Consider the following 17,993-nt stretch of genomic DNA (forward strand, 5'->3'; position numbering starts at 1 on the left):
TAGTTCTGGGACAGTCCTTGTAAGAAGTGAAAAAAGAATAGAAAATGGAAATTTGCTACTTCCTCAACTCATCTTACTGTTGAGTTTTGACTGGTTCCTGGGAATATGATGGCTTGTTCCTAAAAGATCAATCAACTCTTCAAATTATAGAAAGTTATTGTGTAACTCTCTAGCTGTCTTACCTAGTGTAGGTGGTCAGACAAGATTTTTGGCCAGTCTTTACCTAATGTGCCAGATACTAACCCATGGCTGTGAAGCCTGGCCTACCTTGCAGATCTCTTTCTGGGCTCTGGGAATCCAGGGGTTCACATCCCCCAGTGGCAACAGAATCTTCAGGCCCTGAATGGTTTGAGATTTGAGTGGTACACATGATCCAATTTCCTCATTCAGGTAGATTTCACAGATCCTGTGGCCCAACATGTACCGAAAGGCAGCATTCCCATTCTTCCTGCTACTCATGATGACACCAAGGAAATGGTTCAGGTCCTGCCAGAGGTCAAGGAGTTGAGTCTCCACTTTCAAATTCTGTTTCTTCAGGTATTCCCGGAAGGGACTCCCTGCATAGGCATCAGCACTTAGGGCCCAGTGGGTGTACGCCAAGGAGAGATTTTTCTTGATTACCTTCTTCAGTGTTATCTGGGAGGAGTGATGGATGATGGGAGTGGTGGTCCTCAGGCGGGTGGAGACCTCTGTCTCAAAAAGGCCCTCCATGTAGAAGTGGCTGTTGGCTTTCTTCTTTGTGGAGGAACTCTTGGTATAATTATTTTCTTCCAAGGAACCAATAATTTTCTCCTCTGAATGGGCCACATGGAGAGCAGGCATTTCTACAACTGCCTTCTTCTGAGGATGCATCTCCTGTGTGGGCCTGCTTGTGGCTCCTGGCTCAGGGGGAGTGGATGGTAGCTCCATTTCCAGAGAACTGGTGCTATGGTCTATCAACTGCCACATCTTCCTCTTGCTCTTCCTGCTTGAGTACCGCTTCTGGGGACGCTGGCAGTTCTTGATGCTCATGCTCAGAGGGAGCCCTCCTACATGTGTGTAGCAAACACTGCAAAGGCGTGTCTCATATTCTTGCATCAGACCCTGGCACTCCTCCTCCTTGGCCATGTTCATTTTAGCATGGGTGTAAAAGTTGGGGAGCCAGTAGCTCTGGAGTTTGAATAGAGCCATTTTCTGCATGTGGCTCAGTATCTCTCTCCTGGTGGTTGACTGGTTTGGATGCCAGATGGAGAGGTTCAGGAGTGCCTCTGAAAAGAACACAGAGAGAAGGCAGGTGGAAAGAATATGATGATGGTGATGCTATTGGAGAGATTTTGAATTTCCCCAAATGTTTTGCAATATAGATTTTCATTAGTTCTTTATGGATCTCTAGAGGGTAGACAGGCCAAATAAGTAATAGACACACTTCTAGGGTTCTCTCAGTGTGCACAGTGGTCCTTTTCTCTGTTTACCTTCTTTCTTTCTAATGCAAAAAGCCATTTAATATAATTCCTGAAGTTCTTTTTTTAGACTACTGATGCCATTGTAAAGAAAAGCAAAATCCACACAAAAAAATGTATAAGAACAAGAGATATGTACCTCTGAATGGGATTCCTCAGGGTCAGATCTGATTGGAGGAGGGGTTTGGACTGAACAAGTTGAAGAAGCCCTTACTAGTCCTGATTTTAATATCACCAATCCTCAATTACCTACACGAATAGAGAAACGTGTGACAAATCCCAAATAGCAAGTCTTCTCGAACATGTTTTATTTGAGTTAAAAATAAAAGCTTCTCCTCACTTAGTAAATTTAAATTTGGATACATTTGATGTTCTAGATCAGGGATTATCAATATTTTATTATGTAAAACATCAAATAGTAAATATTTTAGACTTTGAAAGCCATATACAGTCTCCGTTGCATAGACTTTTTAAAAAATTTTTTTCTTTTTAAGAGATACGTGACCAGGGTAGGTAGGGAGGAATACTATAAAAATGTAGGAATAGACTGCCCGAACTTCCTTTGGTTCATGGTCTGTAACTTGTTCTAGAAAATTTTTATTTAAAAACATGACAGAGCCATGCAAGTTAGGAAGATGCAAGTAGCCATTCAGTTACCCTCTCCCAATTCCTCTTCACTCCTTCCAGGTAGCCTGCACTTACTGTTGATATCTCAGGAAGACACAAGTGCTGGGCTAAGTGTAGCTGTTCTCTTGAAAACTTTCCCTGACTAAGAGTTCCCATTGCCTTCCCTGATACATAGAAGATGGAGAAGATAGTAGGTGGGACTGAGAACAAGTGATTGAGATTATGAGATGCTGAATTGATTGTCTTGCTACATCCCTCAAGGGTTTTACTTCAGAAAAGCATTAGAATTCTTACTGATGTTCATGTTGCAGAGAGTCACCACCTTGGAGCCTTCCTGCAGATGGGTGGCCTTCAGCATGAGGAGCAGGGACAGGTAATGGTCTCTCAGTTCCTGGTTTGTCTCATCTATGCTCAGGATCTTCTCAGCAAGGACCCAGAAATCCACCAACTCATCACCTATAAATCAGACAGGTAAGATCAGAGTGGCACCACACTCTTGCTCCTTTGGTAGTTGAATCTGTGTGGAACAATTGATACTGTACCCAGCAGCCTGCTCTACTGACTCAGACATCACCATTAGTCACTTTGGGTTAAAACATCATCACCACAAAAGCCCTAATGCAGGATGGGAGGAGGGAGATGTGCAGGAAAGCAGGGCACAAGGACCCAATGAATAGGGATTCTCTGTAACTTGTTGTTAGAAGAGCTGTCACTTTAGGAACAACCTTCAAGACATTGTGAATGAATCATGAGACATTTAATTTTGTCCCCCAAATGAAGATTATGGGAAAGAAAACATTTCCCAGATCATGAGCCCAGAACAGCTTACAGAAAGGCATTGGAGCCTGTAGGTGCCAAAGACTACATTCCTTATTTATCAGCTTTGCAAGGCCACCTCTGAGTAAACAATTACACATATAGTCTGTCTAGTTCTTCTCTTCCTGTTCCCTGAAGATCATGAAGATCCATCCATAACCAAGGGCTTGTCCCTGGATGAAGCTATAGAAGGTAAACTGGAGTCTCAGCCCATGTCAGGCTCCTAGCAACCATATTCTATCCACTCATCTAACATCAAAGGCAGCAGTTGTGGCCTCTTGAGCCTCCCAAAACTTTCACAACAGTAGCAGATTGATTTACTTGTCCCATGAGAGTGACAGCTTTATGAAGCAGAGACTTGCATCTCTTGTTCAACTCTGTATCCCCAGCTACCAGCTCAGTGCCTGCTGATTAGTGTTTTTCAATAGATAAGAGTTCAATGAATGCATGAAAAGGCTCACTGCTTTTGCCCTAATCTACAGTTTTCAAAGATTTTTATCCAACCTGTTTTATTAAGCATTTTTTTAGTCACTATAAAAGTCAGTTGCCAGCAAATTGACTCTGACTCAGGGTGACCACACATGTATCAGAGAACTGGGCTCCAAAGAGTTTTTAGTGGCTGATTTTTTAGAATTAGATCACCAAGACTTTTTTTTCTGTGGTGTTTCTGGGGGGACTTAAACCTCCAACTTCCAGGTTAGCAGCTGAGAACCCAAACTGTTAATATCATCCAAGGTCTTCATAGTCACTAAAGATACATAAAACTTCCAAGTGGGCCTCTGGGGTATGCTGGAAATTGTTAAGGATGTGTGAAGGCCCCAGGGACATCTCTGAAAACCCACCTGCACTGCCCTTGAGGTAGGTACAGAAGCGCCTCATCCCTCTGACGCTGCCAATGCATTTCTGGAGTAGCCACTGGTCTGCCTTTCTCCATCTCATCATCTTAGCTGCCAAGAGAAGTCCACAGTGAGAGAAAGAGAATGAGCTCTTCTGCTGGTCCCTCTCTCCTTGCACACAGGCAACCCTCAGTCACTCAATGTGAGTAGAAAAAATGGTGTCCAATTAGAGGAGTAGGGTCCTGACTAGGCATCAGAACCTCCACGGTGACATCGAGTGACATGTGAAGAGCCCACAGTGTGCATACAATCCTCAGCTCTGAAAGTCCTCACAGTCAGGGACCTCTCCTTTTTACAGTCACAGACAGCACTTTCAGTCTTTGTATGCATTTACCCTAATGTTTTCAATATACATATGGAAGGAAGGACAGCATTGAACATAGGGGTAATTTGTTAATTTTTTTTGTTACTTAATGAATGTTCTCCAATCTTAACTTTACATGAGGTACAACATACTTAGTTTCCTTCCCTATATGGAAATTCTATTCACTTGTTCATTCACAAATATTTATTGTATGCCTGTTGAGTGCCAGGAATTTAGGGAGCATGCGCAGGTCAGTGGTAGAATTGTCACCTGCCACGTAGGAGGGCCGGATTCAATTCCTGGCCTATACAACTGGTCATTTTCCAAAACTTTTCGTTGGAGTTCTGGTGTGGTGCTGGTGCTGTGGTATAATGCACTGGACCACAAGGTTGGTTTGGACCTCAGGCTGGCAGTTCAAACTCACCAGCCACTCCTTGGAAACCCTATACAGGGTTTGAGTCAGAAATGACTAGACATCAGTCAACAGCAAAGTGCCAGGTATTTTCTAGGTGCAATCAGGACGAAAATCCTTGCCCTTGAGGAGCTTAAACTTTAGTGAAAGAGTCAGACAAACAAAATAAACATATACATAATCTAGTCAGTTTTAAGATTATAATTAGTATAGATAGAAAGAAAAGTAAAGCAAGTAAAGAGGATTGGGAGAACTGGGGGCAGGGCTTGGGTGAGTGGCAAGCTACAGTACTAAATGAGGTCATTAAGGTAGACTTTATTGAGAAGTTGAGATTTGTACAAGGATTTCAGGGATGAGGGAGGTATCTATGTAGATATGTAGAGGAAGAGTATTCCAAGCAAAGGGGGCAGTCAGTGCAAAGTCCTGAAGTGGGAATGTGTCCTGCATGTTTGAGGAATAGCACAGAAGCAAGGAAGCCACCGTGTGGCTAGATGGAGTGAGAGAAGGGTAGAGTAGGAGGCGATGAGGTCAGAGGAAATGAGGCCAAGGCTCCAGGCCCTGGAAGATGACAGTAGGGGCACTGGGTTTCATTCTGACACAGCAGTCACTGGTTTTGCTCTGAGATGGGAGTTCATTTGATCACAGGATTGGCATGATCTAACTTTTGTTTTAGAAGGCTCATTCTGACTGCTTTGTGTAGAGAACAGGAGTAGAAAAAGAAAAACAAATTCAGAGACAGTTTCAGTCCTTGGATGAAAAATGATGGTAGCTCAGTTTTGGATGGTGGCAGTGAAGGTAATGTGACTTATCCACTTTTAGATATATTTTAGGCAACCTTACCATGTTCCGTGACTACCAATATTTCTGGCTGTAGTGAGACAAACAGCCCTGCCCATTTTGATTCCTGCTTATTGCTCTAACAGCCAGTTGGCATCAAGTTGACTCTAGCTCATGGTGACTCCTAGTATGTCAGAATAGAACTCTGCTCCATAGGATTTTCAATGGCTGTTGTTTTGGAAGTAGATTAAGAGCCCTTTCTCCTGAGTTCCTTCTGAGTAGACTCAAACCTTTACCATTTTGGTTTGCAACTGACCATGTTAACCATTTGTGCCACCTACAAACTCCACATATTGCTGCTGTAGGTACCCAATTTTTTTGAGTCCTTGGTTGGCACAGACAGTTAAGATTTGACTACTACACAAAAGGTTGGAGGTTCCAACCCATCAAGAGCTGTCTTCCAAAAGGCCTGGTAATCTGTTTCTAAAAGGCCAGTCTTGGAAATCTCTGGAGCAGTTCTACACTGCACATATGGGGTCGCTATGAGTTGGAGTCAATTCACTGGAAACAATAAAGACCTAGTTTTCAACCTCCTGTTTCACCCATTGCCATTACAGAGACTGGGCTACCAGCGTGTCCAAGACTACAAAAGCAGTCAGTACTTGCTCCTTAGCACAGGGATTGTTTTACAACTGCTTCCTGCACTACCACCCTCCCTTCCCCACACCCCCATGCTTAACCCCAGACACACACCCATGCTTACCTCCTTCTGGGGATTTAATGAAGCTGGTGAGCTCCTGACAGAGAATGTACTGGAAACATAAGTTGGTTTTACAGAAGAAAGGCAACCTGTATTTTTCCAACCAGGTCAATAATCCTTTGTATTTAGCAATCTAGAGTCCAAACAGAATAGGAGTGGAAATGAGAAATAGAACTACTAAGAAATGCAACTTAGAAAAGAGCAACTAATAACCTCTTACAGCGTGGCCTGGAGGAGAGGGAGTGGCGATTAAAAATCAAACAGAAGAGTGAAGAATAAGAATTCTTTCTATTCTGTAAAATGACCCAAGACTTTTTTTGATAGAAAAGTAAGAGAGATTTGTGTTTGTGTTTTCACGTCAAAGTTGTGTTTAACTAGCTTCTCAGTAAACACACATAATTGAGCATAGCTTCCAACCTCTATAGATTGCACAATGTATATAAAAATACATAAATGCTCACATATAGCACCAATTAAAGTGTGGGATGGATTCCTGAGGGCTTGAGCCACCAGAGAGAGGAGAAAACTATAAAAATTTTAAGTTTCAGGGCAATTTTAAGGAAACCAAAGATAATAATCAGAGTGGGGTGTCTTTGTTGGCAATGTACATCTGGAAGAAGAATAAAGTTTGCTGTGAGGAGAGCCTAAAGCAATCTCTGGTCCTATGTGCCGCTAATGTTGTTGTTAAGTGCCTTTGAGTCAATTCCGATCCATAGTGACCCTGTATAGGGTTTCTGAGGAGCAGCTGGTGAGTTTGAACTGCCGACCTTGTGGTTCAAAGTGACCTTGCAGTCCAGCGCATTAGCCCACAGCGCCATACCAGGACTCCATGTGCCACTAAGAGTACATATGAAAACCATTGATAAGTGTAAGGTCTACACAATTGAAAAGAGAAACAGAAAGAGGGAAACAGAGAAGAGAAAGGCAATAGACAAGGAAAAAGAAACAAGTACAAAGAGAGAAAGAGACTAGGAACAGAAGAAACTCTAGAGGAAAAAGGTTAACTGACCATTAGTAAATGCAGTATATTTCCTTGATCTATATACCTTGTAAGGAGAGGTTCAAACTCACTAGCTGCTCCTTGGAAACCCTATACAAGGTCACTATGCCTGGGAACTGACTTGATGGCACATAACAACCACATACCATATTAGGCAAATGATAAGTCTATATGGCTGATGGGCTGCCATTTCCTAGTCCACACTTACGACAGGCATTGCCGCCAATCAATTACGAAACATTTTCTTGCTGAACTTAGATGTAGCCTCAAAATTCTTCTGAACATAATGCTTCAAACATCTACTACCTAACAATTACAGAGAATCTGAGAAATGTATCCCTTTTGGTAACAAGAGACTAGAATATAAAAGAAAGAATTCACCAGCAATCGCTTGCTCAAGAGGCAAAAACATAAAAAGGACAAATGCCCATTGTTCTACTTACCTGCTTTCTTCTAGAATCACACTCTAAGCACCCTCTTCTTCTCTCAATCAACATTTGAACTTTAAGCTTCCTCATCTGCCTCCCAACCCCTCCATGGTTCTCATCAAGGGTAAATCTGGCTGATCTGACTCCAACATAATTTTTTAAAATATATAATGTATTGGTAAAGAACAACATGTGAATAAACATATACATACTTATTGAAGGAAAATGCTTAAGATTTTTTTCTGATGGAGCAGCAATGGCAGTGAAAAAAAATTGGAAACTAGTTTAAAGTATAGATTAAATACCTTAGCTGTCATAAGTCTTTTACTGTTTGGTGGCTACTTTTATACTTTCATTAAGAATGAATGTTTGAAAGAACGTTTCCATGAGTATTGTACTCTTTGAAGAACTGTCTATTTGGGAGCAAACTGACGATAGCAATTCGCTAACTGAGTTTTGCTAGGAATCTTGGGGAACAGCGAGTTTGTGTAACTAGAGAGGAACAACTCAGAAAAGGAAGCTGAGAGTGATTGAAGTGACACCTTGAAGAATGTCACCTGTGTCATTGAATTGTGCAAGTAGAAACTGTCCAATTGGTGTATGTTCTGCTGTGTACATTCTCAACAACAACAAAAAAAGACACTTACTCACCAAGTCATATGGTATTTCTGGCCACAAACTCCATTGTGAATTTTCAACAGTGTAAAATGGCATCTGACCAAAGACCTGCAAAAGAAAGCTAGGAACAGCCAAGAGGGCATGGCTTTCTTCATGGAATGACAGGGTCTGTCTGTACCCACAGGGTAAGAGATATCTACTTCCCTATCTTGAGGGACCTGAATTCTTAAATTGTTTGATGGAATCAACTTGCTTTGCACAGAAACACCTAAGTAAACTGAATTTCAAAATTCACTTTTTTTTTTGTGTTCCCCAACCTGGGAGTGATCTTGCCTGTGTGCAAAGGCCAAAGCCCATGATATTAAAATACATTTGCTTTATGTACTGTTTTATTTATTTATTTATTTTCCCCATGGACTTAGAGAGTAAAAGCAAAGATATAAGAGCTTTTCATAATGAGCAACAGATTTAGATTTGGATAAACTCTTGAACTAGAGAAAGTAGAGAGGATTAGGGGTATGAAAACTCTGGGTTTAAGTCACACACATATGGGGGCACTAAAATAGTCTAAACCAAACCCAGTGTCATCGAATCAGATGCAATTCATCATGACTATATTTGGGACTTCTGTGACTGCAAATCTTTAGGAGAGCAGACAATATCATCTTTCTCCTGAAGAGTGATCGGTTAGTTTGAATGGCTGACCTTGCAGTTAACAGTTCAATGCCTAATCTGTAGCACCACCAGAACTCCTTATGGGGGCATTGTTGTTGTTGTTGTTATTGTTGTTAAGAGCCAACAAATTGGTTCTGACTCATAGTGACCCAATATAGAGTTTCTGAATAGCAGCTGATAGGTTGGAACCGCTGACCTTGCAGTGAGCTGTCCAGTGCTTCTCCTACAGTGTCACACCATGACTTCTATGGGGGCATTGCTGTTGTTGTTAAGTGACATTGAGTTGGTCCCATCTCATAGCAACCCTGATAGGCGTTCCAAGGAGTAGCTGGTGGGTTTGAATCTCTGACCTTCGGCTAGCAGTCCAGTGCTTATCCAACAGTGCCACACTAGGACTTTATGGAGGCATTAAAGTGTCCAAATTGATGGGTAATCCCTGGCAATGGTCCTCTTTTGTCATGGAGAAGTGATACTGCATAGGCAACCAGCTTTGAGACTAATGAAAGAGATTATACGTTTGTAGGTATAGTCCTGGTTTGGAGCTGTAGGATAAATGCTGAATTGGTAACCACAAGGTCAGTGGTTCAAACCCACTAGACACTCCTTGGAAGTCCTATACAAGGTCACTATGAGTTGGAACCAACTCGAAGGCACTTAACAACAACAAAGCAAACAGCAGCTTCAAGCTGGGCATGAAAATATCTCAAAATGTTCCAGAAGTATTGGTGATAAATTAGAAGGTTTGAAGAACATCTCTTTACAGAGTTTTTAGAATATTATGCCTGTCAGTCTATCTCCCCTAGATGGGCAGACTGTTGCCCATCTGTGGCCCACTGCTCTTTCCTTTCTTCTGGCTCTAAAGTGTGGAAAGAAGGTGAGTGTGCTGCCTGCATTTTACAAATTGAATCCAGTAAATGAGACTCAGTCCTGAGTGGTCCCTCCCAGTTCATGCTCTACCTCGGTGTTTGACACATTATGTACCACGTGGTCAGTAAGGAGTAAGCTATCATTCAGGGGGCTGTGATAGGGCTGTCAAGTCTCGAGATGATGAGGAATGATATGTGCAATTAATTTTAATCTATGAGAGTGGAGAACAAGGCAGAAAGAGCACCAAGTCATATGGTACTTAATGTGGAGACTGATCTGAATCAAGGAGATCTGCTTAGCTCCAGGACTGCCTGGATTTAATATGTGATCTCAAGCAAGGAACTAGTGTCTAAAATTCAATTGTAAAAAGGGAATAATGTCTCTTACACAGCATAATGGTAGGTGACTCTAGAGGATAAGCAATGACTGTGAGCTACAAGGTCAGTGGTTCGAGCCCACCAATTGCACTGTGGTGGAAAGATAAGTCTTTCTGCTCCCACAACCTCGGAAAACCTTTGCAAGGTCACTATGAGTCATAACCAATTTAATGGAATACACAGGAATCAAAGTGACTACATCTATGGAGAAGTTCAATATCATCAGCCAAAACAAAACCAAGGTCCAACTGTAGAGCAAACCATCAATTGTCATATGCAAGTTCAGGCTGAAGCTGAAGAAAATTAAAACAAGTCCATGAGAGCCAAAATATGACCTTGAATATATCCAGCCTGAATTTAGAGACCATCTCAATAACAGATTTGCTGCATTAGACACAAATGACTGAAGACCTGAAGAGTTGTGGAGTGACATCAAAAGCATCAAACAGAAAGAAAGGCAACTGTCATAAAAAGACAGGAAAGAAAGAAAAGACTGAAATGGATGTCAGAAACTCTAAGTCTTCCTTTTGAGCATAGAGAAGCTTAGGTGACTGAAGGGAATGAAGTAACAGAGCTGAACAGAAAATTTCAAAGGGCAGCTCAAGAAGATCAAGTCAGATATTATAATGAAATGTGCAAAGACCTGGAGTTAGAAAACCAAAAGGAAAGACCATGTTCAGCATTTCTCAAGCTGAGAGAACTGAAGAGAAAATTCAAGCCTCAGGTTTCAATATTGAACTTTATGGGCAAAATATTGAATGATGGAGGAAACCTCAAAGAAAGGTAGAAGGAAGGCACAGTCACTGTTGCAACCATTTCAGGAGTTACCATATGATCAAAACCGGTCATACTGAAGGAAGAAGCCCAAGCTGCATTGAAGGCACTGATGAAAAACAAGGGTCAGGAATTGACAGAATAAAAATTACACTGTTTCAACAAACCGAAGCAGCACTGGGAGTGCTTAGTTGTCTATATATGAAGATTTTGGAAGCAGCTACCTGACCAAGAAGAGATCCATATTTGTGCCCATTCCAAAGAATAGTGATCCAACGGAATGAGTACATCATTGAACAACATTATTAATATCACAGGCAAGTAAAATTTTGCTGAAGATGATTCAAACGTGGTTGTGGCAGTACATCAGTAGGAAGCTGTCAGAAATTCTAGCTGGATTAAGACGAGGATAGAACAAGGGATATAATTGCTGATGTCAGATGGATCTTAACTGAAAGTAGAGAATACCTGTGCTTTATTGACTACACAAAGGCATTTGACTGTGAGAATCATTACAAGCTATGGTTAACATTGTGAAAAATGGGTATTCCAGAACATTGTGCTCTTGAGGAACCTGTACATAGACCAAGAGGCAGTTGTTGGAACAAAACAAGGGGATACTGAATGGTTTAAAATCAGGAAAGCTGTATGCCATGGTTGTATCCTTTCATCATACTTATTCAATCTGTGTGCTAAACAAATAATCTGAGAAGCTGGATTATATGAAGAAGAACATGGCATCAGGATTGAAGGAAGGCTCACTAACAAGCTGAATATGCAGATGATACTACCTGGCTTGTAGGAAGTGAAAAGGACTTAAATACTTTCTGATAAAAGACTACAGCTTTTAGCATGGGTTGCACTGCAATGTAAAGAAAACAAAAATCCTTACAACTGGACCGATAAATAACACAATGACCGATCGAGAAAGATGGAAGTTGTCAAAGTCTTCATTTTGCTTGGATCCACAACACTCATTGAAGCAGTTGTTCAGAAATCAGAGGATGTATTACATTAGGCAAATCTGCTGCTCAAGATCTCTTTACAGTGTTCAGGAGCAAAGCTGTTACGCTGAGGACTAAGGTGTGCCTGACCCTTGTTTTCAATCACCTCATATGAGGCATGTGAAACTTGGACAATGAATAGACAAGGCCATAGAGAAATCAGTGCATCTGAATTACGGTTTTGGTGAAGAATATTGAAAGCATTATGAACTGCCAGACGAACAAACAAATCTGTCTTAGAAAAAGTATAGCTAGAATAGTCCTTAGAATGGTGAGACTTAGTCTCTGGTATTTGAACATGTTATCAGGAAAGGCCAGTCCCTGGAGAAGGACATCATGCTTGGTAAAGCAGAGGATCAGTGAAAAAGAAAAAGACCCCTAATGAGATGGCTTGACACAGTGGCAGCAATAGTGGGCTCAAACATAGCAACAATTGTGAGAAAGGCACAGGAATAAGCAGTATTTTGTTCTTCTTGTGCATAGGGTCACTATGAGTCTAAACCAACTTGACAGTGACTAACAACAACTCTCTCTCTCAAAGACCAAACCAATTGCTATGGAATTGATTCCATCTCATGGAGATCTGTGCATTACAGAGAAGAACTGTTCTATAGGGTCTCCTCGGCTGTAGTCTTTTGAGAAACAGATCACTAGGCCTTTCTCCCATGATGCCATTAGGTGAATTTGAACTTCCAACCTTTAGTTTAGTGTTTTGTTATTGTTGTTAAGTGCCGGTAAGTCAGTCTGACTCATAGCAACCCTGTATAGGGTTTCTTAGAAGTGGTTGGTAAGTTTGAGGCATGGTAGAGGAAGGGATAATTTCCAAAATTTAGGTGAGAAATGATGAAGGTCGAAGGGAAAAGGCTGAAGAAAATGAGACAAATAGAGATGCTTAAGATGTATTTTTGTTGCTGTTAAGAACATATGCATCATAACATACCCCAACGCAACAATTTATACATACACAATTCAGTGACATTGATTACATTCCTTGAGTTGTGCAGCCATGCTTATCCTCCTTTCCTAAGTTGTTTCTCATTAGTATAAACACACTGCCCTCCTGAGTTTCCTACCTAATCTTTCAAGGTGCTGTTGTCAATTTGATCTCATGGGGATAGTTCTTAAAAGCACATGACGTCCCAGGCAGACATTCTTTACTACATAAGCTGAATTACAGTTAGGCTTAAAGAAGACTTCAGGGGATGTTTCTGGTTTACGATTTAAAGATTGTCTCAGGGCCATAGTTTCAGAGGTTGATCCAGCCTCTGTGATTCCAGAAAATCTAATTTCCATGAGAATTTGAAATTCTGTTCTGCATTTTCTCCATTCTGTTTAGGATTCTTCTGTAGAATCTTTGATTAATATTTTGATGTCTAAAGTTTGTTTTAGATGCATAAATTGAGGAACACAGACAGTTTATCTGCTAGTCACCAATTGCTATTGTGTCGGACATCTTGGGAGGGGAGCCTAGCAAACTCTTGTCTTGCAAGAATTCACAATATCACACTCAAATGCTGAAGACATCACAGACACACACACACTAGAGATGCAAAGTGCCCTCAGGAATGAGGGGCAGGGAGAATTCTATTGTGATTGGGAAGACCTAGGAATTCCTTAAGGAGAATAGGATTTAGGAAGAAGAGTAAGACTTTGGTAGAGTGAACTATAATGAAAGCATTCAGGGCAGAGCAAACAATGCTAGGTGTACTTGGGGAGAGTAAAACCATCACTAGAGCACTGGGTACCAGTAGAGTGTGATGGGAAATAAGTTTGGACAGATGAAGGCAACTAAGAAGGCAAGAGATTTGGAATCTGATTATGCCAATAATGAGAAGTTTGTGAATATTTTTAAGGAGATTCTGGCTCATATTTCTTTGTTTAAATTGAAATGGTTTTGATTTGGTAATAAATTTAATTAATAAAAATGGTGCTTAATCCAGTGAGATTTGATATTCATCTATTGATGACACATTTGGGTTCAAGTCTGAGAATACTTACCGGGAGAGAAAGAAATGTGTTGAAAAAATCTGCAAAGATTTCATCCTCTAGCAGAACAATAAGATTTGTAGAACTGATTATCTCTATATGGGGAGAAGAAAGATCTCATAAACCAGCATTGTATTTAGGATGAAACAACTGAAGAGACTGAATAGATAATTTCACAAAGCTGTTCTCAGAAGAAGGGTTATCTAGCTCAATCTCTTTCCCTCTCCACGACTCTTCTCTATAATGTCATGCTGCTTAGAAACTTCCAGCCATGGGCAACTCACCCCCTCACAAGGTTGCCCAATCCATTTATGAAAAGATGAACCAGAAAGGTTTTTCCTACTATGAGTTGCCTTCCTTTATTTTCATCTCATTTGGAGCAGTCTTGTCTCTGAAACATCTAACTTCTCTTGAAAGGGACACAGTTTCCTATGTTTATGGAAACATCATAACCTCCTTCTGCTTACCTCCAACTCCTCTCTGCTAGTCACTAAGCAATTCTTTGACCATTGCTCACATGGCCTTATTTACATTCGTTCCTGGTCTTCTCTTGTTGGTTGGAGTGGCACTCACATCTAAAGCACTCCAAATGTATTTCAGCGTAGAACATAGTACAACTATTGTATATGTAGCACGTTATATCATTGTGCCTTGAAATGGAGGCTGTAACATTACATTGTTAACTCCACTGTCCTTTAATTATACTGCCATTTTTCAGAAACCAAAGGCAGGAACTTACTTTATTCGAGTTTAACTTAAATTTGCTGATTTGGACCCAACATTTTAGCCTAAGCCTTTCTGAATATTGATTTGATCAATCAACTTATTCACTATTTCTCCGAGGCTTGATCATCCTGCTATTTAAGTTTATCTGAAGAAATAATTGTTAAATATTGTAAAGTCAAGCATTGAGACCCCGGTGTGGGGCCACTAGGTGGCCCTTCTCTCTAAGTGTTTAAGGGATGTCGTTGAAGTTCACCCATCTCTGATACCGCCTATACTCTTGAGATCATAATCTCAGTAGTGAATAACAAGCTAATTGTTCTATTAATGACCAGCATTTCTATATTGTCTCCAAGTGTATCATGAAAAACTATAAGATGAGAAACCTAAATAATATATATTAGCACTATCTTTCAGTTTAGTTAAGTATCTGTCAAGAAAAGTGCCATTCACAATCACTGGAGGACACTTGCAATAACATAAAAATAGCTACTCAATCCATTCCATCACTTTCCCTGTTGACACTGGAGTGATTAATAGAAATAGAACTAGAGACCCAATCAAACACTATTGTGAGTGACAGACTGTGTCAGTTGTTGTTCTCGGTTAGATATCTTTTTTCTTGCTGTCTAGTGTTGTAAATTTCCATGTGTGCCTTTCCTGCCTCCTTCCTCAGTCCTCTTCTCTACTTTTCACAGCACTCCCTTGCTTATTATTTAACCTATGGCACATGGATGATTCTAAAATCTGTATTTTTAATGTAGATTTCTGTTCATAGCTCTAGTTCTAAATATCCCATTTATAGGATACCTCTACAGGGACATCCCTTAAACACTTTAACCTCGACATGTCCCATACTAGTGCTCTCCTTTGTCTCACAACTTGCTCTTTTTCATATATTTGTAATCTCAGATCAAACAAACACCACCACTCAATTGTTAAAATCATAATCTGAGAATTGTCTTAGATTTCTGTCTCTCCTTCTGCCTCTCTCTCTCCCCACATGCCATGGAGAACAATGTTATGTTGTTTCTGCATCTACATAGCTCTGGAATCTACCCTCTCCTCTTCATCCACAAAATTACTCTCATTTCAGGTCTCCAGACTCTGTTAGAGTCACTGGGGTACAAACAGTTGATACGCTTGGCTACTAACCAAAATTTTTGAGGTTCAAGTTCACCCAGAGGCATATCTCAGAAGTAAGACCTACTTTTGAAAAGTGAGCCATTGAGAACTTTAGGGAGCACAATACTACTCTGGGATTGCCATGAGTTGGTTTGGGCTTTATCATCAGTTATCTAACCTATTGCATCAGTTTCTTAACTTATCTCCTTGTCCTCATCCATTTTCCCTCCCAAACATCCGCCACACAGTTGGCACTATGATTTTTTGATGTTATTGTTACAACTTTTCAGAGTTTCATTATTGCCCTACAAGCTAAAATTTAAATTGCTTAGTACAATATACAAGATGTCACCCAATTTAACTTTTCGGTTGTCTCCCAGCCTCATCTCCTGCCACTTCACTTCCATGCTGCCTTCAGTTTATAAGTCAAACCAAGACATTGCTATTTTCTTCATATGATTAACCTTCACACCTCAAACCTCTCTATCTTTGTTCCCACATTCTCATTGCCTAAAATATCCTCTTCAACTCAGGTCTGTTTCATAAATTACTAGTTTTCCATCAAGAACCAACTTACAACAGTCATCTAAGATGCAACTATTGGTCTATATTCATTTGGAGTGAAAAAGAAAGAAAGAAATCAAAGACCAATCAATAGGAAAATTAGCTACATGAACCATGGCCTCATGTACCCCGAGACCAGAAAACCTAGATAGTGCCCACTTACCACTACCAACAGTTTTAATCAGGGTCACAATAGATGGACCTTGATAGAATGGAAGAAAAATGTGGAACAGGACCTCAAATTTCTAAAACAAACAAGCAAAACAGGCCTACTAGACTAGTTGAGACTGAAGGACTCCCCAAGACTATTGCCTTGAGATACTCCAAACCTTGAACTGAAACTAACCACTGAGGTCACCTTGCAGGTAAATAAATTGACTAAAACATTACTATCACCATAGGTACTGTGCTCCTTTAAAACATCACTGATATGAGACTAAAAAGTCAATGTTAATTTTAAAACAAAAATGAGAAGTTAAGGGGGCAGGAAAACTAGATTAATGGAAATGAAACAACCAGTCGAGAATGTTCACACATAGTAAAAAAATGTAACCAATATCACTGAACAATTTGGGTAGAAATTGCTGAGTGGGAACCTAAATTACTATGTAAATCTTCACTGAAAACACAGCAATACCAAAATAAATGTAAAGAACCTTCCATGCAGTTGCTTACATATAATGTTAGTGAACCATTCCACAGTGGTAGAATAGGTCCACCATCATCTACATCCTCCAATATTTCAATTGTCAGTCATAATGTTCTTATTCAATGATGTGTCTGTTTTCCTCTCTAGACTGAACTCTATGAGAGGAGGGACTTACTCTTTTCATCTTTATTCCCCTAAGCACTATCAGTGTTTATACAATGTCTAAACTATAAATGCTGAATGAATTGTTCAATGAATGACTGCTCTTTCAAGAGACTATCTTTAATTTTTGTTGCTGTTGTTCAATCATACATCCTAGCATGGATTTATTGAATGCTAGCAAGTGGGGTGGCAGAAATGTTCTAATTGATTCTGTTGGTGACAAGGGGCTTGCCTATGAGAGAGCTTACCATTGACAAGACAGATTTAATATGGTTTGGAAATAAGGGTCTCCACCTCCTTCACGTTTCCATCCTACCATTTCTTCATTCTTGTTTTTTCATTCTCGTTTGTTCTGTCTGTAGATTTTCTAATAATCTGGGAAGCATTTTAGCACTTATTCTACATAATAATAATATTCACTTGGGAAGAGAGAATCTTTGGATCATCCCAAACTTCATGTTGACTTTCTAAGAAGTGGAGATAGGTACCCACCGGCCTCTCTTGTTTTATCTGTCATATAAATGGGGCAACCCAGAACTATCTGGCAGCAGAAGATAGGAGAAGGGCAAGAACAAGATAGAGAAGAAAAACAAAGGACACAAATAGCTTAAGGGCACATCTGATGTTCCTGAATGGCTCTGTTCTATAAGATCAGGCAGATGAGCTGTTTGCCTTATTTGTGGGGAGGGCTCAGAGCTTTGAAGACAGCACTTTCTAGAGACTTACCAGCATTGCTCATGTTGCCATGCTTTTCCTACCACTGTGATGGTTGGGAACAGAGAAGAACCCCAGTCTGCAGAACCCCACACAATGAATCACAGTGACACCCCTTCTAAAGGGTTCCAGATTCCATCAAGCAGTGACCTATGGATTGCGGATGTAGAATTCAATCTGAAGATAAGTCTTTGTCTCACCTGATCTCTTTGAACTTACCAAAAACTTCATTTATATGGACCTTTAGGAGTCAATACTACATGTTTTGTATATGCTAACTGACAGTTTCTGTATAA

General features: G+C 40.4%; 1 protein-coding gene across 1 annotated transcript in view; it reads right to left on the reverse strand.

Moving 5' to 3' along the window:
- Window positions 1-17,722, reverse strand: part of RGSL1 (regulator of G-protein signaling like 1) — a 98,794-nt gene extending 81,072 nt beyond the window's left edge. The window contains exons 1-7 of the mRNA XM_006872559.1: window positions 17,710-17,722; window positions 13,773-13,855; window positions 8,111-8,185; window positions 6,035-6,164; window positions 3,725-3,829; window positions 2,361-2,522; window positions 268-1,247 (exon numbers count right to left, since the gene is read on the reverse strand). Of these exons, the coding sequence (XP_006872621.1) occupies window positions 268-1,247; window positions 2,361-2,522; window positions 3,725-3,829; window positions 6,035-6,164; window positions 8,111-8,185; window positions 13,773-13,855; window positions 17,710-17,722 (1,548 nt within the window). The remainder of the gene's footprint in view (window positions 1-267; window positions 1,248-2,360; window positions 2,523-3,724; window positions 3,830-6,034; window positions 6,165-8,110; window positions 8,186-13,772; window positions 13,856-17,709) is intronic.
- Between the last annotated feature and the right edge of the window lie 271 nt (window positions 17,723-17,993).

This window comes from Chrysochloris asiatica, unplaced genomic scaffold (assembly GCF_000296735.1).
Source record: "Chrysochloris asiatica unplaced genomic scaffold, ChrAsi1.0 scaffold00203, whole genome shotgun sequence".
Lineage (NCBI taxonomy): Eukaryota > Metazoa > Chordata > Mammalia > Afrosoricida > Chrysochloridae > Chrysochloris > Chrysochloris asiatica.